The 25490-nt window shown below is 36.1% G+C and overlaps 1 protein-coding gene across 1 annotated transcript; it reads right to left on the bottom strand.

Moving 5' to 3' along the window:
- Positions 1–11367: 11367 nt before the first annotated feature.
- LOC147491744 (uncharacterized) lies at positions 11368–17236 on the bottom strand. Its single transcript, XM_086567318.1, has 4 exons — positions 17033–17236; positions 16442–16517; positions 11630–11824; positions 11368–11537 (listed from the first exon to the last, which is right to left on the bottom strand). Exons 1-4 carry the CDS (start codon positions 17234–17236, stop codon positions 11368–11370), a joined length of 645 nt encoding a protein of 214 aa, XP_086423444.1.
- Between the last annotated feature and the right edge of the window lie 8254 nt (positions 17237–25490).

Genomic DNA, 25490 nt, shown 5'->3' with positions numbered 1-25490 from the left:
AGCTCTTTTCGAGCTGGTCGTTTTGACATAAGCTACTCCCAATTCCGAGATCTGAGTCCAAAGATATGGCCTTCGGAAGTTCTCACGACTTTGTGTCTTTGTTTCCAGCCCGCCGACCTTGACTTTTCAGCTTTTGACCGGGCTTTACAAAGGCTTTGTCTCCTTGAATCTTGGCCTTTACAACAGAACTTCTTAGCAACCAACCCTTGCTCCTTTATCTCATCAAAGTGGCACATTTCTGCACATAATTGACTTTGAAGCCCGAAATGCATAAAAACACGAATCAAGATTAACTCTTACTTATTACTCACATAATTGGTCTAAAAGTATGATTGTTAAGGAGTTAAAACTACAGTTTTGGGCTCTTATCAAACCACCCCCAAACAGCATTTTACTTGTCCTCAAGCAAATATGAGAAATTAGAATAAGTGACCAAAATGGAGTTCTAACTACTCGCTTTGATTTGATTGATTGCATTTACCATATGCATAAGGCCTTAAACCACTAGGAATTCCCTAGTGGACGAAGTTATAGCCCTCGCGGAGAGTTTTCTAGTGAAGGTACTCACAAACTTCATCTATACTACAACGACTAAGAAATAAAACTATTGTTTTCTTATTTATGTCTCAATTATCTATACATCTCAATCGGCAATGAATACGTAATAGTCATGTCGGGCCTAAGCTAATATATGCATAATAATCAATCATCTACTTAATAACATATATACAATGAGTAATGCTATGAAATGCTTAGCAGGTCCGTTTTTGAAAACTTCGGAATAAATGCCCTTAAGTAGGTCCTCACATAAAAGTCAAGACAAAAATCACTCGATTTTTCCGCCAAGTTTTCACATCCAAACAGGTAAAGTGGGCACACTTTACCTTTACAATCTCAATGACACACAAGGAAGTTCTGAGTCGATCAAACACATCTGCCACTTACTATCACACTAACCTATTCCTAATCGAGCTAGAGGTCTTTATTTAGGTGTCATGGGATTAGGAGATGGTTTAAGAAGGAAGGAAATGGATATTCAAAAGGACAAGTCCTGAGATAATAGAGTCTTCATATTATGTAACTTAGAGAAAACCTTGTTATTTTCTTTTACTTCTATACTTTGTTTCCATCCTTAGCCATATTTTTCTTTTTCTTTTCTTTGGCTTTGACTCCCTTTTATTCTATTTTTGGAGTTTTTATTTATTTCTATATTTTTTTTTCTTTTTTTTTTTTTTTTTGAATGGAAACTTCTTTTTTTTTCCTCAAGCAACTAACTAATTTTTTGTTTACATGTGTTTTTCTCTTCTTCTTCTTCACTCGCTCTATTCTCAGACTTATTCTAGATTGGGTAAGTTGAATTTTTTTATTTTGTTTTGTTTTTGTAATGTGGTAAAGGAATTGTGGTTTATGGAAGGCTAAAGAAAGGCTCAGAGGGGCTTAATTAGCGATGGAAAATAATTCATAGGTTTGAATTTTTGGCTATATCGATCCAAAGAGGGCCTAAATTCTCGCTTTTAGGATATGGCATAGTGATCAAGCAAGTGGACGGTGATTTTCTATCCGATTTTACTTCTCCCTTGTGTCATTTCTCAAATGTTTTCGCTTCATATAAGGCTTTAGGCTATATTCTCACAGGATTTGTAGAATAAGTACTCTAGCCTAGATTTTTTAAACTTACTACTAACAATCATAGATACTCATGTAATATATTTATAGATAGATGCAAAGATTATTACCTACATATTAACTTAAGTTTCTAACAATTATTCGATGCAAAAGCTACATTGAGACTTCTAGATTGTTAAGAGCATGAGAAAGAAAACAATACCAATATTCCTAAGTGTATAGCATAAACTTATTTATTTATATTTTTGAAATTTTTAACTTGAAAACAAATGCATATTATACATATCTATATCCTAACAGATGCCTTAATTACACGCGGTGTTTCTATGCCCCCAAACAAGAAACATGCTTTGTCCTCAAAGTATTTAAATAGAGAGGGTAGGAAAAATACCATGGAAACGCTGCGGAAATTTCGAACATCCGCAAAACAAGGTTATAACATACTAATATAGAAAAGTAAACCGACGCGAACTCTATAAGAGTTCCACCCATTATGGGGTTAAAGTAATTAAATTGCTTTGGGACATATGCACAATTAACTGAAACTAAAAACTTACCTCCACTCCAAATACATTCGCATCCTCCTCTTCTATCAAGAAGTGAGGTTCCTTCGGCCCCGCCATGCCATGATAATTTGCCATGCTTCACGCCATTTATCATCTATGATTGCTAACCTATTAAGCCGCCACTTGGTCGGATGGGGTGTAAGGTGCAACTCGATGAGGTTGTATCCTCCATCCTTACCAAGTCATTGCAACGGAAAGATCGATAATATAATTGGTGGGTCTCACAAATGTCTAACCCTAACCCAATCCGAAACGGGCATAAAAAACAGGAAAGAAACATAGCATAATACGGAAACTAATATAGGCATAAGAAGATACTTATACCTCATGCTATGGGCTCGTGCTAAACTAGACATTAAGGTCTTAGGAAGGTCATATAGCAGCGCCTCGCCTAAAGCAAGGAAAACATCGCAAGTGGCATCATTCGCGTAAGAAAAATGCCACTCCCCTAATATGTTTAGCATGATAAAGAACATTACCAGATCACATTAAGGGACAAGCTACCAAGGGTTACGTTATATGCCCTTGGTCCTCTACACTAAAAAATGCCGGGACCCATAAGCCTCATGCAAAAGTCATAAGTGTAGACATGCATATTATCTACCCAATAGCATCATGGGTCTTGTATTTCAAAGGCATGGCAAGTCCAAGAACAAATGCTAGCAAGAACCATAAGCGTTCCAAATCTACGGTGTGATCACCTCACGTAAAACCAAGCACCATAAGTAGTGCTTTGAAACAAATCTTTGAAAGACGGTTCCGGTATTATTATAGGAGATGTCATCTCGAACTACGCCCGAACAAATTGAATGAACCGGAACAACCCGCTGAAAACTGGAATTTTTTCGGGTCGGCGAAGTCGTAGCGCCGAAAGGCTTAACTAGGGCGCGAAGTCGCCTGTGGTATTTGGAATTCCAGTGTTTGAGTGCGAAGTCGTGTCGACCTCATGCGGCGGGCTGCCTCGAACAAAATTTCGACAAAGTGTAGCGTGAAGGCGCTTATTTCCGTATGCTGAGCGCCCGAGGTGTTGATTCGTGAAAAATGCTAATTTAAAACGGGAAAACGGGGAGGAAAGGTGAGAAATGGAAGTTAGGTGTAGTGTGCTGGTTGTGAGTGTAGAATGAATGAAGTTTTTATAGGTTTTGAATTGTTAAAACGAATCGGTAAGTTGCCAAAAGCTTTAAGGCAATTTCCTAAACAATAAAATTCCAACCCAAAACGGAAACAACTCATATTCTTGATTCTATAACAACCTTAATATCTTTTATACTCGATTTAGACTAGTAACTTCTAAACTCTCTTAAATTTCATCCTACCACCACATCTAATCATAGGTATACCAATTACGGCAATATTCTCAACCTTCACTCCAAAACAAACTCTAAAATGGAGGATCTTCTACAAATCATGATAGAATAAATAATACCACCCCAAACAATTCGGGAAGGTGGGATTAACAATAAAACCATGCACAATTTGAAAAGAACAACATTATATTAAAATTGAAATTCAAACAACATTTAACTACCAAATTCAAAGTTAACTACGGAATTTAACAACGTAACATCCTATCTACTAAAAAATAATAAAAACAACATCAAAACAACAAACAAGAAGAAATCTAGCTACTCTTTCAGGAGCGAGGCGGGGGTAAGAATAGGAATTTGAGTGATCAAGCATGGAAAACCAAACACCCATTCCCCAAACAAATTTTGAAAACAGGTTTGTAAAAATTTGTTTTAAAACGTGGGTCTTTTAATGTCGATTCCCTAGACTTAAAGTGATATATATGTATTTACATGCAGTTTCCCATATATCAATAATCTAAACAATTGTGGATCTTTCCATAAATAGTTAACATGGAATGCACCACCAAAAACGTAATCAAGCTCCAAAACTTTCTACGACGCAACTTCGTTGAATAAGAAGGAGTCCAAGTGAATGATCGTGGAGTAAAATGAATGGTTTTGGAAAATACTGGAATGTGGATAAGTGTTAGAAGAAAAGGTGGGAAGAATGATTGGATTTTATGAGGGATTAACTCAGGTGGATGGTGGTAGGGTGGTGCTCTAGGTAGTGCTTGAGAAGGTGGATCATCACAGTGCTCTTAGAAACTCGCCGAATTCCTCATCTAGGTTGTTCACATCCATATAATTATGGTATTCATCTCCATCTTTGAGGAATTCATCTATCTCGCCTATTGTGAGGTTTAGTCCATCTCTTGTATGGTCGGGTATGTGGTTGAAAATTCTTTCTAGTTCAGCTTATGTTCAAAGAGTCAAAATCATGGATCTTTGTCTTCTTCCATAAGAGGGGTATCTACTAGTGTGGGGACTAAAGCCGCCACCGCGACTAATGTGAGGTACAAAACTCTCAATGGACTTCACTTCTCCTTCTATAGGCAAACCTAGTTGTCCCCGCTTTTTGTCTAAACATGTTAACTTCTACGTAAAGATTTCCAAAAGAAAGAGTCATCGAGCCATCCCGACAATTGATTTGAGCATTGGCGGTTGCCAAGAAAGGATTTCTAAGATGATGGGAATGGAATCATGAGCAACTTCGCGGTCGAGAATAACAAAGTCGGCCGGATAGTAAAAAATCCTGAACTTTAACGAGAATATTTTCAACTACACCCTGGGATACTTAATAGAACGATCGGCTAACCGCAAAGTCATTTTGGTTGGTTAAGTTTTTGTTAGACCCAACCTTGTTTATATAAATAAAAGGGAGTAAGTTAACACTCGCCCCGTGTCTAATAAAGCAAGCTTGTTATAAAGGTATCACCTAAGGTACATTGACCAGTAGATCTAATTGTGGTCCTTGTACTTAACAATTCCATTATGTTCAAATAAAGAGGATATTGTTCGGGCCGCCAAGCGCTTCGTGGGGTATGTTGGTTTTCCCTTCTTGGTGCACAACTCTTTTTAGAAACTTAGTGTCCGTAGACTTTTTATAGCATCTAGAAAAGGTAGGTTGATAGTTAGATTTTTAAACACTTCCCTAATCTCATCAAAATTCTCGGCCTTTTTAGACACAATTAGTCTACCGGGATACGGTGGTTTATCTTTATGCCTAATGAGGGGAACATATTTGTTAACCGCCGTTTTATCTTTTATCACTTCGAACTAGGTTTCCATATTGGAACCTCTACAGGTGTGGTCTTCACTTTCTATTATCGGGTCTTGTAATGTTTTCCCTTTGGTTGTGGGTTTAACCGGTAATTTCTACGGTTGTAAGGTCTTCGTTTCTATTATAGTATTTGGTATGGTATCATTTTTAGTTTGCATGGGTAATCTTTAGGTATAGTCACTTGGTTATCAACTACTCGCCTCGAACCAAGGGTAGTGATCATCAGTAGGTCCCCTTGGTTTATATTACCATTACATCAATACTTTTTATTTCGGCGGTGTTTGTCGACTTAGGATTAGGCATTGCTTGACTTGGAAACACGCCGGTTTGGTTATTATTTTGGTTAGAAGACATGTCAATAACCTTTTGGCACAAAGACGCATCATTTGCATCGCTTTGTTTCATCATATTAGAGTTTTGATCCTGCCGATCTTTCATCAAGTTGGAGTTTTGTTGCATAATTTGATTTTGTTTCTCCAACAAGGTCACTACTACTTTGTCCGTAGATGGTCAGATTGGAATTAAAGCTTGTTGGCGTTCATGTCTTGATGTTGATAGTTCGGGTTATGGGTACTAAACCTCTATTCCGGGTCACCTAAGTTCCTTTGTCCTTGATGTTGAGTTAACCGGTTGAAGTGTGGTGGTTGTGGTGGTGTTTGTGCATAGACAAGAGGACAATAGAAGTCGGAATGCTCAAGACTACAATAGACATTACAACGAGTAGAGTTAATGTTCATGACCGAGTGGGTTGTTGTTGAACGAGATGGCATCTACCTTTTAGTGAGGGCATCGATAAGAGTTTTAAGCTCGGGATCATATTTAACCTCAAGAGAAGAAGGAGAGGAGCGGGAGGAATCGTTACTCCCAATTGTTGTTCTTCTTAGATTGATATTCTAAGAATTTATAAGCCTCCCGTGCTCCTTTACTAAGAAAACTACCCCTACCATGATATCTAGAACCTCCTTATGATAATGTGAAAGCCCCTTAAAGAAAACGAACTAAAAGCGTGTCTTTCGCAAGATTATGATGCGGCATTCAATGAGAAGATCGTGAACGATTCCGTGCCTCCGAAAAGGATTCATGAGGATTATGGTCGAAGAAATGAATCTTATGAAGCATTTCATCTGTTTTCAGTGGTGGGTAAAACTGTTCCATGAATAATTGAACAAGTTGAGCCCATGAGTCCACGTGAGTTTGGCGTTTGGGCAGTTAACCAAGACGCCGCCTTTGTCGGCTAGGGTGAAAGGAAACACCCTAAGTTTAACTTGTTCGACTTACGCTTGGGATGATGGAATGTAGTGAGAACTTGGTCTATCCACGATGTCTTTGGTAAGGCTTCTCGTGGTCTAAACCATGAAAAACCGTAACAAGTTAAATATATTAGGGGATTCAAAATCCCCCACTAGGTCTGCAAGAATGATGTACGAATTTAGGGCCATCGTTTAGGGGCTTTATAAAAATCGAGAGAGGAGTCTCTTGTTCTTTAGCCATTGATGCAAGTGTAGTGTGTGAAATTCTAGATAGGCGTGTTGTATTTATTTCTTGAAAAACAAGCCCGATTCTACTAGAATTAAAACTCCTCCCACGTAAGAGGCGAGGAGTGGGGAAGAAGGAGTACTGAATGCCTCCTTGCTACGCCAGCGTTTGAATAGCGCCTTGTATACACGATTTCAGGTGTATTTAACAAGTTAGAAACACTTTATAACTTTAAGGAATAGAAATTTGAACTTTCCTGTGAAAATCAGGCTGTTCACGATGAATTTTCCTTTGTAGGTCGCGGGTTGGGCGCGAGTGGGCGCGAGTGCCCTCCGCTTTGTCGAATGTCCGTGTTTTGGGCGCGTCGTCGCTTCCAGTTTAGCATGCGGGTCGCGCTCCAGGGTTTTCAAAGTTTTAGGCTTTTTTATTATTCTCCAAAAATCTGAAAGTTTTACAGTAATTTGCTAAGACGTCTATCAAGTAGCCTGTAAAATTTCAGATCAATCGGAGCTGTGAAAGTCCCTCTACAGCCCTTCAAAGTTTGCGAAACGGTTTTCGGACACAATACAAACAACCGAATGGTTAACCCATCAACACAAATCTAAAAATTGCCAAATTTTTACTGGAGACTCCTGACAGATCCTAATTGTTCCTGTAAAAAATTTAGAGCAATTGGAGTCCTACAACCTCTCCTTATTGGCTGGTGTTCCAGATATTAAGTGTTTGCAACACTGCAGAAACACACTGGAAACACTCTACTATTTAGGAGGTCAAAACAAATCAAAAACTTGTCAAATTTTTACTAAAAACTTCGGACTTAGGATAGATACTCCTGTAAAAATTATAGAATTTTTATAACTCCCTAAGTAACCTTATTCGTCTGTTTTTCAAGAACATACGGTGTGAAAACTGAAATGCAGCACTGTAAAGATCGTATTTGTTTCACAAGGTAAACCAACTTTGAAAAATCTGAAAATATTCCAGTAAATCAACAACACATTCAATAATATGTATGAAAATTTTCAGAATTTTCAAAAATTTAGAAATACCTTCACCGCAGTGTTTTTCTCAATGAATCCAAGAGCCCCTATGCTGAAAAACAAAGGAAGTTCGAAAATCAAGAAATAAGAATGAAAAATTAAAAAGGGTGGGTGGGTAGAGAATGGGGGATTGCCCCTTGGATTCAAGCAATTGAATTCTTGTCTTGAACGAGATTAAGATGGCAGCGGCGCTATTTGATAATAGAATTCTACGTATTCTAACTATCTATGCGTAAACACAAATAATCAAATTACGTAAATACGTGTTTATATCAATATTCCTACTCTCAATAATGAAGTAATATCAGAGAGTCAGGATTCGTTCCACTCTCAATCTATCAAGACTAAATAGAATTCAACTAATCAAACCAAAAGAAACAATGGTGAGAGTGATGTGTTTGGTGTGAAATTTCTATACTACCATTCCCAACACAAGAACAATAATAACAATAAGACATAATTAAATTAAACTGAAATTAAAACTTTATAAATCTAAATTTAACAATAGTCTAAGAATCAAAATGAAGACAACCTAATTTATGAATTTAATGAACAATAATCCAACCCAACATCAATAACTGAAAATGACTAACAACCAAGAAATGAAATTAGATCTAAGCAATAGATAAATGACAAAATTGAATTTGATCAATAATAAACTACTTTATTTATCTAATGAAGCAAGAACAATATTTTAATACTTTAAATTAAAACAAGGGAAATGAAAACTAATTAAAATAGAGATTTAATTCTAGATCTAAAAATTATTCTAACCCTAAACTCCATTAACATTAGCTTCCTAACCTAACTATTTTTTGCTACCTAACCTAATTGCCATTAACAAAGAGTCAAGCTTTTGTTTTATACTTCCAGATCCAAAATCGGGCATGGGCTTGGAGCCATGTTTTGGGTCGGAAAATCGGGCCCAAAACCCAATTTCTTTAGTCCAAAATGGGCTCTTCATTACAGTTGGCTTCGACAGATGTTTCGTCCACTTTTGCTCCTCTGATTGGGCCAAGGCTTGGACCATTGGAAAGCTCTTTTCGAGCCGGTCGTTTTGACATAAGCTACTCCCAATTCCGAGATCCGAGTCCAAAGATATGGCCTTTGGAAGTTCTGTTGACTGACTTTTTGTGTGTTTTCTGCCCGCGTTGACCTTGACTTTTTCAGCTTTTGACCGGGCTTTACAAAGGCTTTGTCTCCCTTGAATCTTGGCCTTTATCACAGAACTTCTTAGCAACCAACCCTTGCTCCTTTATCTCATCAAAGTGGCACATTTCTGCACATAATTGACTTTGAAGCCTGAAATGCATAAAAACACGTAATCAGTATTAACTCTTACTTATTACTCACATAATTGGTCTAAAAGTATGATTGTTAAGGAGTTAAAACTATAGTTTTGGGCTCTTATCACCTGATATCGATCGTGGTTGCAGACAAAGAAAGTCTTTCTGTCAGGGTTTTATGCTATAATAAGGTACGCCTATATTCTTTTGTAATGTTTTTTGTTCACCAAAATTGCTCGAGTTAAAACATCTGCTCATCTATATGAACTCACTTTCCAATGAATGGCAGTGCTGCAATATTATGTTTCTATACCTATGTTGTGGCATCTGGAGGAAACCCACCACCAAAAAAGTTGAAGCTGGCTGCTAATCCGTCCTCATAACTCAACGGAAAAACGACTAAAAAGGGTATCCAACTTTACAAGTTTTGACAATATGGGGACTAAATTTTTTTTTTCGGTCAAATTGGGGACCAAACTTTTTAATTTTTACAATGTGGGGACATGTGTAACATGACATCTAAATTTCTCACACAATATTTCACAATTCGAATTAATTTCTATGGTCATGAGGTTGTAGCATGGATATACTTTGATAAGAAATGTATGTAACTTGTGAATCATGAAACACCGTGTGAGAAATTTAGACAACATGTGTAACTAGTTCCCACATTGCAAAAATTAAAAAAATTAGTCCCCAATTTGACGAAAAAAAAGTTTAGTCCCCATATTGTCAAAATTTGTAAAGTTCGATACCCTTTTAAATCGTTTTTCGTAACTCAACATTCAAGTTTATGTTGTACTTTGGAAGGAAAAAAAACGAAAGAAAAAAGGAAAAACTGAGAGTTGGAACAACGAGGGTTACTTCCTTTCTGTTCTATACGACTAGTCATGTGAAGAGTTTGTGTCGGTATTTATACAGTGAGTTCGTTCTTTTTAAGTTTTCTGCTGAGCGAAAAATGAAGTTTTGTCATCATATACTGCGAGAATAAATATTTGCAATAGATTCGCTAAATACCCGCTTGTTGTATGTTGGTAAGTTGGTTATTGTGAATCAGAAGTGTCCACATTTAATCAGAGCATTATCTGCATCTCTGTTCAGTTGAGCAGTATCAAGTTTCACTTTTACGATACAATTATTGTGTTCTTGGCACTTTGAGCCATCGTATTTAACACCGCTGATCTGCGTCAGCTCTATAGTTGTTGATCTCATTGTTGTCAGGAAAATTGGATGTTTCATTTGGATTGCATGTGGTGTCATGGTTTGGAGTGATAGACATCAGTCTTTATTGGTCTATTGACGTAGTGCTTATTTTGGATTTCGATCATGATTGTTTGTGAGGGCGATCTTGAGTTTTAAACATAATGGAAATCATCATACAAAAGATTACTTCTATTCAGAATTGTTATTTGTTAACCTTACTAGAAAAACTGTTCATTTCTAAAGTTTTCAGTTTCTATTGGTATGTTAGTTTTTATGGTCTCAAGATCAACCTCGCCAAACGTTACTTCCATGTTGTTTAGAAAACCCTCTAACTAGATATCTTTAAAGTGTTTTAACTTTTAAGCCCTGGTCAATCGCTATACTGAACATATCAGCTACATACCATTTTTTTTTATGCTACGTACCAATTTGTACCCAACTTATTGAATGTGAAGAAATACATAAAAAAAAAAAATGAAGCTTGTACTCTGTAAAAAGAGAGGAGAGAAGAATTCGCGTAGGAAACAGGTGGGAGGTTTCGATATTAAAGTTTGTAAGGGCAGAGGTCTAACTGACTAATGGACCGATACAACTAACGAGGGGATCAGAACTTCAAAAGTATTGATAGTCTAAAACAAAGGGAAAGCCTGTCGATGACATTAGCATTATGCTCCAGACAAGATAGCACCAACTAGAATACTAGTCAATTAGAAATGCAAAATTTCATGGCATAGTGGTGACAGGCACACATTTTAAATATTTCTTTTTGCCTACACAAGTTTCCCACACAGAACACAGAATACCTGCCAATCAATAGTACGTATGCAATATTGATACAGGAAATAAGCATCAGAAGTGTATACATTATCAACACAAAAACAGCTGCGATGCTTATTTCCACATCTTGCTAAGTTCAACAATCAGTTGAGTGGTCACGTGTTGGGATCTAGTGGCAACAGAGCTTTGCTTATCTTCAACACCTTTGTCCTTAATTTCAGCTGCCATAGAATGTATTCAGCATCTACATGGCTGCCGTTGAGGTCAACAGGTTGGCCATTCAATGTCCCATTTGTTCTCTGTTCTAGCCCCGCAACCTTGGGGTGGAGCCTCAGAGACTGTAGCAATGGTCCCATTGTCTGGAAAAATCTCAATGGATGTCCCAGGCGTGAGTTCTAGCTTCAAATCTTTAGTTTCATCTCCATTGGCTGCTCCTTTTAAACATGATATTCCATTAAACACATGTGTTATATAAAAAAAACAAAGAAACACAGTAAATAAAGCAATGAGTAAGAAAGAAAGATACTTGAAACAAACCCCCCAGAGTTATTCCAACCAGCAGAAACATAAGACACAACAAAACTTTCCAAAAACTTTACAGGAAACGGGTATAAACAATTTTTCATATCTCCATGACCCAATTGTCCACTTGTTCCTCTACCCCAACTTAATACTTTTCCATCTTCTCTACTCAAAGCACTGACATGAGCACCTCCACAAGCTAGTGAACACCTCCATAAACACAAATAGTTAGTGATGCATACAAAGCATACAGAGCCACCAATGAAAATGCATACAAAGTCTTGTTACATAGAAGAATCCAAGAGTCAAATTCAACAACTCCCTTGTTACATAGTAACCAGCATAATTACATTCACCACAAATTCACAAAAAAACGCAATACAAAGAACTTGAAATCAACCACTCATCTAATTTTACAATGAAACTTGAATTCTTACACAGAGTTCTTTCCATATACAGTAACAAAAATCCAAACTAAAACATTACAACACAAAATTCAACGAAGTTTAAAAGCAACACTAAAACATTACAACACAAAACACAAACGTCAAGTTTTAAAGGCAATTGCGTAAGATAGGATACTACGAATTAAGCTTAAAGAAGCAATATTATATTTACTTGGGCCCTTCTTTCTGTTTGGATTTTCAGGACAATTTCGTCTGTCATGGTTAACACCAACTTTGTTACAACATGTACATCCCCTCTCTGTCTTTGCTTTGGCTTTTGCCCATGTTTATTAAATATGTATAATATGCATTTGTTTTCTTGTTAATATTTCAAAAATTCAAAAATATAAATAAATAAGTTATGCTATACACTTAGGAATATTGGTATTGTTTTCTTTCTTTATGCTTTTAATAATCTAGAAGTCTCACGTAGCTTTTGCATTAGAATAATTTTTAGAAACTTAGGTTAATATGTAGGTAATAATCTTTACATCTATCTATAAATATATTACATGAGTATCTATGATTGTTAGCAGTAAGTTTTGAAATCTAGGCTAGAGTACTTATTCTACAAATCCTGTGAGAATATAGCCTAAAGCTTTATATGAGCGAAACATTTGAGAAATGACACAAGAGAGAAGTAAAATCCAGATAGAGAAATCACACGTTCACTTGCTTGATCACTATGCCATATCCCAAGTGAGAATTTAGGCCCTTTTTGGATCGATATAGCCAGAAATTCAAACCTATGAATTATTTTCCGCTGGTCGCCCCTTTGAGCCTTTCTTTAGCCTTTCATAAACCACAAATCCTTTACCCTATTACAAAACAAAACAAAAAAAAAAAAAAAAATTAACCTACCCAATTTAGATAAGTCTGAGAATAGAATGAGGAAGAAAGAAAGAAGAGAAAACCCGTGTAAACAAAAAGTTAGTTAATTGCTTTTAAAATAAAGAAAAGAAGTTTCCATCCAAAGAAAAGCAAAATAAAAATAGAAATAAAATAAAAACTCTAAAAAATAGATAAAAAAAAGGAGTCAAAAGCCAAAGAAAAAAAAAAAAAATATATGGCTAAGGATGGAAACAAGGTGTAGAAGCAAAAAGTAAATAACAAGATTTTTCTAGTTACATAATATGAAGACTCTATTGTCTCGGACTTGTCCTTTTGAATATCCATTTTCTTCCTTCTTAAACCATCTCCTAATCCCCCAACAACACCTAATAAAGACCTCTAGCTCAATTAGGAATATGTTAGTGTGATAGTAAGTAAGCGGATGTTTGATCGACTCCGGCTTCCTTGTTGTCATTGAGATTATAAGGTAAAATGTGCCCACTGCACACTAGAGTAGCGAAACTTGAGTGGAAAAATCAAAGTGTTGTATCTTGACTATTATTGTGAGAACCTACTTAAGGGCGCTTATTCGAAGTTTGAGAAAACGAACTCGCTAGGCATTTCATAGTATTACTCATTGTATATATGTTTATTGTAGATGATTGATTATTATGCATATATTAGCTTAGGTTTCGACTTGATTACTCTATATGCATCGCTAGTGAAAGGTATAATTAATTTAGAGCATGAATAAGGAAACAATAGTTTTATTTTTTAGTCGTTGTAGTATAGATGAAGTTTGTGAGTACCTTCACTGGAAACTTTTATGAGGCTATAACTCGTCCACTAGAGAATTCCTAGTGGTTTAAAGCCTTGTTGCATATGGTCAATGCAATCGCACTCAGCGAAACGAGAATAGATAGAACTCCATTTTTGGTCACTTATTCTAATTTCTCATCTTTGCTTGAGGACAAGCAAAATGCTGTTTGGGGGTGGTTTGATAAGAGCCCAAAACTGTAGTTTTAACCCCTTAACCATCATACTTGTAGACCAATTATGTGAGTAATAATTAAGAGTTAATACCGACACGTGTTTTTATGCATTTCAGGCTTCAAAGTCCATGATGTGCAGAAATATGCCACTTTAGTGAGATAAAGGAGCAAAGGTCGGTTGCTAAGGAGTTCCGTGATTAAAGGCCAAGATTCAAGAAGACAAAGCCTTTGTAAAGCCCGTTCAAAAGCTGAAAAGTCGACGCGGGCGTAAACAAAGACACAAAGTCGTGAGAACTTCGAAGGTCGTATCTTTGGACTCAGACCTCGGAATTGGGCCTACCTTATGTCAAAACGACCGGCTCGGAAAGAGATTTCCAATGGTCTAAGCCTTGACCTAATCAGAGGAGCAGAAGTGGACGAAAAGTTTGTCGAAGCCAATTACAGCTGAAGAGCCCATTTTGGACTAAAGAAATTGGGTTTTGGGCACGATTTTCCGGCCCAAAACATGGCTCCAAGCCCATGCACGATTTTTGGATCTGAAAGTATAAAAACAAAAGCTTGACTCTTTGTAGAGAGGTAGATAGTTAGACCTAGATTAAAAATTGGATTAGTTAGCCTCCATTAATTAGTTTTAGAACTTAGTTTTAGAATTTCAATTAGTTAATTAATTAGTTTTTCATATCTTGTTTTAGATCTAGTTTCATGTTTAATTAATTACTTTAGAGCAAAGTAGATTATTAATTTAGTATTTGAATCATTGTTTTATTATTCATTAGATTAATAAAATATTGTTCTTGGTAATCTAGTTTCATTTTCCATTTACTTATTTAGTTCAATTCTTAGATTCAATTATTTGTCTTTATTAGATTGAATAGATTTTTTGCATGAGTAGTTTCCATTTTAGTTTAAATAAGCAAAGTTTCAATCTTTATATCATGTCTTGTTCGAATTTGATTGGGAATGATAGCGTGATGATTCTCGGCTAAACCTCCATTAGAGGGGGTTGAGAAGCCTTGATGAAAGCTTGATTCCGATTATCGTAGAGTCGTCGTAATTTCCTTTCTACTCTAGAAATGATTAGTTCACCATGAGAATGGGTGTAATCGTTTACATGCTAGTTATGAATTGGTAGAAATGTCATGTGTAATTAGGGATTAGGAATAACTGCATTGTTTTTTGCGGGCGATTCAATTCGGATTCTGACGATTCATCGTTAGTGGATTAAGTTGAGCTAAGGTGGAATCAATCCCCCTCTAACTCCTTATCATAGAATCGACGTAGTATTCCCATAGTTGTTTAAATAGTCGACTAGTTGCATCTTGTGGGTAGTTGCATCGTAGTCTAGTTATCATTTCATAAATATCTCATTAGACTTAGAGTAGAGTAATTAGACTAGAAAAACACAATCTTGGAAGGACTAGGAGTGGAACGAACTTCCTACTCCACTATATCTGTTCAATAGATCGAGAGTAGAACAATCTTTGATAAATTTAGCCACGTAATATAAGTTTTAGTTTACTTACGTTTTGAGTTTCATCGTTCATTTTGTAGGTAAACTCTATCTTTTTATGTTTATCATTGGTCTTCATTGAAATGTACTTTGTTAGATTCCACATTGGTAGTTTTGAAGCCCTTCATGCCACCTTTGTTCTTCACCTTGCCTTTCAACTGGAGAATTACAAAACAATCAGACAACAAACTTTAGGCTTGTGGTTTTTTTTTTGGGGGATAAAAAAATAAGGAATTGAACTGTTCATACATCAAGTCTGTCTCAAGTGAATATAGAAATTTCAACCACAGGTACTTTGGAGATCCTTCCTTTCAATTGCTCAAAATATTTACCCAATCTATCCTTACTGGCATTTAGCTCATGAACCTTCTCTACTGTCAATGTGCCAAGTGCCAATCACAATAGATATTCATGATCACTTTAATAACCTTCTTTGTTCCTAGCGTCCAACCTACCACTAAGTTGTCTTCAGTTTCCTTTCCATCTTCAGTTACCCTGGTAAGTACCACTTCAACATTCTTAATATTTCTAGGGAATGGTGTGAAACATTTATGGTGCAACTCTTACGATAGATCTTTTCTCTTATTATTGTTGCCGACTATAATTTCTCCTTTCATCTTTCCAAGGATGAAGCCAATTTTGTTATGAAGCTTCACCAGCTTCAGTAGAAATATCTATATAATGATAGCATTAATAAATCCATAATAAATGAAAGAACGAAGTATCTAATTTAAGTCGAGCGCATGCATTCAAATCTCAGTAAATTGAAGGAGAAACAATTATCAAAAATCCAATAAAACCATGGATTATAACTAAGGTGTAAATCTCGTCATCGAATATAAAGAGAGACAAAGTTTTCTAAGGAGGCGAAACCTTGGATCCCTTTGTGTTCTAGGTATATCCTGAAAATATCAATGCTTCAGATAATAGCAAGTCTCATACTCAAATACCTATTATGTTGTTGGATTTTGTCCTTCAGGAGGTTGACGGTGATCCTCTGGGGATAAAATCTTCTTCCTTTTGAGATGTATAATTACGTGTGCGGACCGCCTCTCTAATTGCAGCTCTAGCTCTAGCTAAACCTTCTTCAATTTTTTCCAAGCTACTCTTCTCCTAAAACAAATAGCAATCAAATCAAGTTACTAACAAAGCAGGATAAGCTGGCTAACAGAATGAGTCACATTTTACTTCAGTACAAAATGAATTTCAGTTCAATTTTTTTTATAATGTTGGTAAGGTTTGCAAACAGAAAGTTAGCTAATGAAATGAGTATATGTAATACACCTAAACTTCAATGTAAAATGAATCACATTTAATCTGATATTGCTTACATTAATAAGAGGCGGCACATCGGATATGTTAATGACTTCAGTAGTGGTGATCCATGAAATACTGTATGAAGGAGAAAAAAACAAAAAAATATTGGCATGATCCATGTAATAGTTTTACTTTAACACTCAATCACAAAATATCTATAAAGGAAAAACTGCAGCAACTGAGGTTTGCCTGTTTGTTTCTCAAACATTGGCACACCAACAAATATTACTATGTAAGGCCTTTTTTCTTTTGTTTTTGGAACAATAGTATAGTAACTTATTTCATAGATAACATTATTGTCAAAGTTTTACCTCTGAATTACTATAAGCACGAAGAGCAGTGATAGGATGTGGTTTCCCTCGAACATCATAGAATACCACTCGGCCATTATTAGTTCCAGTAGCGAGTATCCAACCATCATCTCTAAATGCCAAAGAAGAAAAAGGTGCCTCGTAAGGTATATAGAATGTTGGCCTTCTACTTCTTGAATCAAAAGTGTATAACTTTTTATCCATACCAACAGTAGTGATCTTAGCACTTTTCAGTGTTTTTAGAAGTTGACTTACTACGTGCTAAAACTCAATAATTCCTTACTCACTGTTTTTCTTTTAGAATGTCAATCTAGTTTGAGTAGGGATTTCGTTCCAACTTCTAAGACAAGAATCTAAATGATCACAACTGAAATCTACACCTTAGAGAACTAAGTGAGAAGGATTTGATAAATAGATTTTTTTTTTACACAAGTTATCTAAAATTTGTAAGTTTGTTTATAGTTAAATGAAAGAGAGAGAAAGATAGGGAAGGATTAATCCTACTCATGCAAGGCCTAGCTACAAGTCTTTTAGAAACAGGTCACTACCATCTCAAATTCCTAACATAATATACCTATCTCTAAACATATCATGCTAGCATGTAGAATTGAAATGATATTTCATCTCTGAAATATCATTCCAACTCCTAGTTCTACTTTACAACAATTGATCGATATTTGTCAATCTCTGTCATTTTGGGACGAGGATGAAAAATAGAACCTAAGTCTTTTAAGTAGTGATTTTGGAATCCTAAATTTGTAGCTCGATCCTCACATGAGCATCATTAACCCTCCCCTTGGGAGAGTTTTAGCTCATGATCCTAGGATTTGATTAAAACTACAAGTAAGATAAGTAAAAAGAGATAGAAAGAAGAAATGAATACAAAGCCAACTAATTACCTAAGGAGAAAACAGAAGTTTTTATTCAAGAACTAGAAGGTGTAGTCCTCCATTAACAAGTTACAAGTTTTTTTTTTCTTAAAACTAAAAACTAAAAACTAAAAGTAAAGACATGGAAGTAAATGAAAAGTAAAAGTCAAGGAAGTAAAAGCTAGCCAACTCCCAAAAATCAGCCCCCTTTACATAAGAGAGCCTTTTTCTCTTCTCCCCGTGAAACACTCTCCTCTCATTTATTTTTCACTTATCCACAACTAACCCCCATTTGACACCTTTCATTTTTTTAGATAATCATCACCTAAATCCAACCAACTCATTAACTTCATGCAAGGTGTCAAATTTGCACCAATTATTTGCACATTTGTCTTGACTTGCATGATGACTCATCAAATCTTATGGGGCCGCCTAGTGGGTCCACGTCGCAAATGTCGATGGCAGTCCGGTCTTTTGGCATTTTACAACTTCCCGCCTATGTGTAGAGAGTTCGACTGATCGTCGGAGCAGCTCGCTCGTCGTATTCGAGTCCCGGGTTCAAGAGATATGAGCTTCGAAGTTTGACGCTTTCGCCGCACGTAATCTCGTTTCGATTTGGATTACGTACTATTTGAGTCTTTGGGCTTTAGTCCGGATTTGTTGGGCTTCACATGAGCTTGATCGGAAGGCATGTGTATACTCCCTATTCCGTGCTTAAATCTTTGGCTTTATCATAATTTTTACATTAGTTGCTCCAACCCGCAAAAGCACGAAGATGCGATTATTTCATGATTATTAAGCACAAAATTGACCGAAATGTTATGTCTCTACAGGTTTTTATAATACAGTTTTGGGTGCTTATCACACCACTCCCAAACAACATTTTGCTTGTCCTCAAGCAAAGAAGAGACATTAAAACAGATAAGTGGCCAAAACTGTGCATTCTAAGCTAAGTCTCGTTTCGCAGAGTGAGGTTGCATTGACCATATGTAACAAGGCCTTAAACCACTAGAAATTCCTTAGTGGACGAGTTATAGCCTCGTGAGAGTTTTCCAGAGAAGATACTCACAAACTTCATTTATACTATAACGACTCAGTAACAAAAGCTTGTTTCCTAAATTAATCTCAGATATCTATACATCTCTTTAGCGGGGAACGAGGATTAATTCTTTCGAAACTCAAGTTAATATGCATACAATAATTAAAACATCTACATATGAGCATGCATACAGTGAATTTACATTGAATTGCACAAACAGGGCTGTTTCTGGATCCTTTGGAGAGCGTACCTAAATGGGTTCTCACATGTATGTGTCGAAACACAAATTTGCTCATAATTTTCCCACTCAGGTTTCGTTAACTCCAGTGTGCAGTGGGCACACTTTTCCTCACATACTCGATGACAGTCAGAGAAGCCGAAGTCGATCAATCACATCTACTACTTATTATCACACCATCTTACTCCTAATTGAGCTAGAGATCTTTATTATGTATTATGGGGTTTAGGTGATAGTGTAGAAAGAAATGGAAGTGGAAGATCAAAAATGATAAGTATGAGAGAATAAGGTCTTCAAGATATTTACACTCGAGAAATCCTTGTTTTCTTTTCCTGCTTCTGCCTGAGTTTTCCTACCTTGCTCTTAAGCCTTTATACTTATTTCATTTTTTTTCATGGCTTAAGAAACATGATTATGTTTATTTTTTTTATTTTATTTTATTTTATTTTTTATTTTTATTTTTGAAGCAGGTAACTAACTTTTATTTGGAACAAGTCTTCTTTTATTTTTCTACATTTCGTCCTATTTCTCATACTCATCATTTAGGTAGGTTCTTTTATTTGGGATTAATATATGGGTAAGGAATTTTTGGTGAAAGTGAAAGGTTTGATGAAAGGTTAAGTGGAGTGACTAGCGGTAAAATTTGTAACAGGTAATAATTTATAGCTATGTCGATCCAAAGAATGCCTAAATTCTGCTTTAGGGTTGGATGGTGATCAAGTAAGTCGATCCGTGATTTTCTATTCGAAAAAACTACTCCTCTGTGTCATTACTCACAAATCACTCATATCAAGGCTTTTGGTTAGATTCTCACAGGATTGATAGTTTAAGTAGACTAACCGTGGGTTCTTAAACTTTCGTCATGTACAATCAATGATACTCAGTGCATGAATACTCATGAAAAGATGTAAAAACTATTGTGTACGTATTAGCTTAAGTTTCTTAAAAACGAATCATAATTCGAATGCTAATGTGAGACTTCTAGATAATTTTCATCATTGAAAAAGAAACAAGACCTTGTCACTAATTACATTTACTAACAAGAAAATAGAAACTATATACAGACTACAAGTTGCCTATATATTTATTATTTATTTATTTATTTATTTATTTTTATTTTTCTATATCACTCCCAAACAGAGTGATGATTAGTCTTCAAAATAGAAATAGATAAAGAAAGGAATTACCTGATAACCGTGAACAAAATTAGATTTTGGATTCTTTGGAACAGAAAGTTGTGGTAACATAATATATTATACGAGAAAAAAAAAAAAAGAAAAAAAAAAAGAGTAGCACACTACATACAATTATATCTGATTAGATATATGTACAATTCCTACTCAAGTTTACCATCCGGGATGTGGTGAAGGTCCGCATCTTCTTGATTGAAATGCATTTCCTTAGTATCGCCAAAAGATAACGTTTTTCCCAAATGGTGGCCCATTCTTGTTCACCAGATTCGTTCAAATGTTTCATCATCTTATCATCGCTTGGATAACAACAAACATGTCTCAAGTATTGTGCAGGACGTTTCCATTGCCTAAACCTTAATGAACGAATTATCTTGTTTGATGGGCACATAGAATCTACTTTGACCCAGTCATGAAAAGTAGCTGAAAATTGTGGGAAATGTGTCTTCGAATTCTCGCAAGCGATTCATGTAAAAGTATATACTGATCCCGAAAAGTATGAGCTCGTTTCAAATTGGAGATAACACAGTTTAAGATATCAAAGAATGTATGACCTCGAGCAAGCGCATTGAAGACTACACATGCAGCATCATTGGCGGTAGAAAAATGCCAATCTCCCATGATGTTAAGAAGGACAAACAACATCGCATTTTCCATGTTCATGGTCATGTTGGCTAAGGGAATGGTGATGTTGGCCATCTGTCAAGTTTAGTTCCTTCATCTTTAATTTCAAGATCGCCACCAGATGTCTTTAAAAGCAGCCATGAAAAGGAACGAGTAGAGTTGTGATAAATGTATGGCCATGTTGTTGCGGCTCGTGATATGGAAGATCTAAAGTCGGGGCAAGTGTTGCCTCGAAAAAGACATGGTTTGTGCCACCAACTTTGATTGTGAATCCGTCTAAGAAAAAGCCATGAGCGGTTGAATCTTTGGTGTATCTTCCATATTAGCATAAAAGTAGGCCACCAAACTTGGAGAATAAGTTTGGTCAGGGAGAATAACAAGGGAAGACCACCTGATGTTAGTAATGCAATCACGGAAATGAAGTCCATAAGTATTGGAATCCATCATGGCCTGAAATGATTGCTTAGGGATGAGTTTCGGAGGTGTCATGTTTGATGAAGATGCTACATTCGATGAAGATGTCATGTTTGATGGAATGGAGTGATGGGGAAAGATATGAGAAGAAATATGTCCAAGAAAAATTGACTGGATGGAGGAATGAGTATGCAAAAAGATAAAACCTCCTGTAATCAAGTTTAAAAAAACACGCTAAAATTGTTATTATCACAACTTGAAATATGACAATCCTAGTATGCATTTCTTACTAAAAAAAGATACAAAGATAACAAAAATTTTAATTAAAGGAGCACACGACGAAACACTTAATAATAATTATTTTATTTTATTTATTTTGGGGAAAGTTGAGTTTTGTAAAAACAGAACGCAACCTTTTTTTTTTTAATTTATTTATTTATTTATTTTTTTTTTTATGGTTCAGAATGATGATAAGGATGGTGATAGGAATGCAGATCGTGGACAACACTGTTCAGTTCATTAATTTGTTGGCTAAGTTGGATTTGAAGGGTCCCCTAGTTGCCAGAGATCGTAGTTTGATTCTCTATTAGAAGAGTGTGATTTTCTAATGACTGAGAGTGAGTTTCCAATAGTGCCTCTTGATCAACATCATGCATCACTTGACGTTCTTGGAAATCCATAAGACTTTTGATGATGATTTCCTGACGTGCGTGGAGTTCCCTCATTCCTTGATGAAGAAATTGAATACCTTCCATGGGATTAAAAATGTTCTGCATGGCATTTTCATCAAAGAAATGTGCAGAGTTTGAGTTTTGGCCATCCATTTCATCTGGCAGAGTATCTGGCGTCCAAGAACCACCGGCACAGTCTTTGTGAACTATAGTAACAAATGCTCTTTGAAGAGGTATTTCGAGAAAGCTGGCTGGATAACCCCAACGATCATAATTTTCGTGACTAAAGTAGGCAGAGGTGCTAACCTTTTTGTTCTTCCGGTGATCGCGTTCGAGAGGTGTTGGATTATACAAAAATCATCTCTTTGATTCTCGTGATAATCCAAAGTAGGTGTAGTTGAGGCTTGGTGACTTCAGATTGGTGTGATGTACCCACCACATTGTGTCCCAACCAGTGGAGCAGAGCTCGTTGATTTTTATTTCCGACTTCGCCATGAGATACGGTGGCCCATAGTAACTTTTTGACGGAATTAAATGGGGACTCTGAAAGATCAAACCCCGAGTCATTCATTAGAATTTGAAGTATGTCGGAGATAATTTTCTTAGTTAATTCAAAACGTTGTCCATAGGCATGGAAACAGAATTTTCCATTTTCAGGTCCGCTAAATTGGTAGAACATCAAGACCAAATCGCTGGAATAGGCTGGTTCTGCATGATATAGAAGAGGCATCCATCCTCGACGTACAATTTCTGTGTCATAAAAAGGAGAAAATCAGCCATCATCAAAAAATTTCAGGTAGTTCTTCTCGGGTACTATCTTTCTTGGTTGATCCATTTTGAAGGATAATTGATGGAAGGATAGTGTAGAAACTATGAAATGAGAATGGCTGAAAGGAAGAGATTTATAGCAAATATAGAATCAAAAATTTTAATCGGGATGCCAAGTGCGTCTAGATCTCGACTTACAAGTGAAACATGTGATGTTGGTATCCCTAATTATGTACAGCAACTATGGGTATCCATAGTATGTCTTTTCATGTCAGGTGTCCAAAAAACAATTAATGAGGTCTTAAAATGATAGAGAATATGGAGGAAAGTTTCACAGGGCAGTTAGACCTACACGTAATTTTAAAATTTATGATCATACCTCAATAATAGAAGATGGATAGAATAATCGAGCTGTGTGCGTGACAAATGTTAGGCATACCGTGTAGCGTGCGCGAGCTTCTCTGAAAACAATAAGTTGAGTTTGATTTATTTTATTGTGTTATTGATTTTTCTTATTTGTTATGGTTTTGATAACTATTTTATGTTTATGATAAGGTAAAAATACAACTAATATACACCATTTATTAAATAGGATGCTCCTCCATTTAATACGTAACCTGTACAAATGGTTGAGAATTATTTAACACACCATAGTAATATACAAAGCAACAAAGGGAAAGAGATATTGAGGTTACATAGATCTAGATATTCCGGATGAAGTTATGCATGATCGACAGTAGAATAATGACAAATACTGTTATCACGAATACTGTGACAACCCATTCATGTTGCTCCTTTTCCAATCGCTCGATCGGATCCATTGTTTTGAATGAAAAGATAATATGTGAAGATTAAGCTTTGGATAGTGAGAGAATGAGGTGAGTGAAGGGTGATGAAGAGTGTCGAAATTTATAGGCAAAAATATGACCGTTTTGGATATCTGACCGTTTGTGGCTTGTAATAATTACGATGGAGATAATATTTGGGTTTTGTGACCAGACACGTGATTTGGGTCGGTTCTAATTTTTTGTCCAAGCCCAAATGAATTCCGGAAATTTCCCTTATATTCCAAAATTTCAAACGGAATTTCGATTCGTTTCAATTCCAAATTAAACGAATCGAATGCTAAAATGATCGGCATTAAAAATGTCATCCACTGGAATATGAAGAAGGCACCTTCAACCCTTTTATTTTATTTTATTTTTTATTTTTTTATTTATATATTTTATTTATATATTTTATTTTTATTTTATATACAAATGTACAAGTGGAGATGAACATGACAATGTACAAGGGAAGATGTATGTGTCATTATACAAAAGAACGCGGCAACAACACCGGACTACAAGAAGAAAATCATTACAAGAAAATCAGCAACCATCATCATGTCGGGGCGAATCCAATCCACCCAAGCGCGGGCTTAACCTTTATATTTTGGGGCCTAGGGTTCGGGCGGTACCATCCCGACCAATGTGCAATGGTCTAATAATAATATTACCTTAATACATATGGTATAGCCTCAAACCGCCCGAATGTCATCAAATAGAAAACTATTCGGGGTTGGCCTGGTGAAATCCATTGCCTGTGCGAACGTGGGACTATCCGATGTTGTTCATCATGACTCTCTTTGTGCACAATGCAAAGGTGAAAATAAAATACATGAGTATATACATGTGGAGTCTTTTAATATCAGATCCTCAAGACGAATGTAAGTCTTTTAACGCCGATCCTCAAAGGCGAATGTAGAGTTTTTAACGCCGATCCTTAAGGCGAATCCACCCCAATGGGAGCAACAGGGGATGACGATGACAAAGTTTATCCTATTTGGTGGTGTCAAACAATAATATACCTTATACCGGCTCATATCGGATAGTAAATCAAGACCTGGACAGAAAGGTGTTTGACAATTCATACACTACCCCATCTGTAGACACCCCATTTTTGCACCTCAGGCATAATTCATTCACGATTTTGCGCTTGAATTAAATTTGATCATATAAGGTGATTTGCTTTAGAGTCTTCATTTCTATATCAAACTTCTTTCTTTTCATCTTCTTTAAGCGTCTTTAGACTCTCCTCATCATGTTCTAGCTATGGCTGAAGTTTCGTTTGCTCGAAGTTTTGAGTTGAAAATGACCAAAATGCCCCTGAACCCTTTGGAGCCCAAATCTCGTTTTTCCACTCTTTCTTTGGATGAGATTATTTCATATTTGAATTCCCCCTTGAAAAATCCTTTGAAATGAGTACAAGCTTGCCTAGGTTCCTTTTGGATTTTGGAAACCCTAATCTTGCCATATCCCGCTTTGCTCATTTGTTCCACCTTTGTTGAGTGCAACGTTTTTTTGGAGTAAGATTTCGACCCAAGGGTATTTTTAAGAGTTCATGGACCTTCCTAATGGATTAGTTAACAATTTTTGTGAAGAAGAGTTTGCCTAATTTTGACCCAGTCAAAGGGAATTTGCAGTATTTGAAAATATGGTCAAAGTGGGCCTTTTTGTGGATTTTGGACCCGTGCTCATGGACTGTGGATCCAGCTCGAGTTGGACCTTTTTATTAGGGTTTATAGCCCATTTTCAAGCCTCCAAAAACCTAGAGAACCTTCCTTAATTGTTTGATTTGATCCCTAAAATCAAGAATATTCTAGA

Source organism: Coptis chinensis, chromosome 6 (genome assembly GCF_015680905.1).
Source record: "Coptis chinensis isolate HL-2020 chromosome 6, ASM1568090v1, whole genome shotgun sequence".
Classification (NCBI taxonomy): domain Eukaryota; kingdom Viridiplantae; phylum Streptophyta; class Magnoliopsida; order Ranunculales; family Ranunculaceae; genus Coptis; species Coptis chinensis.
This window is presented reverse-complemented; position numbering and strand designations above follow the sequence as displayed.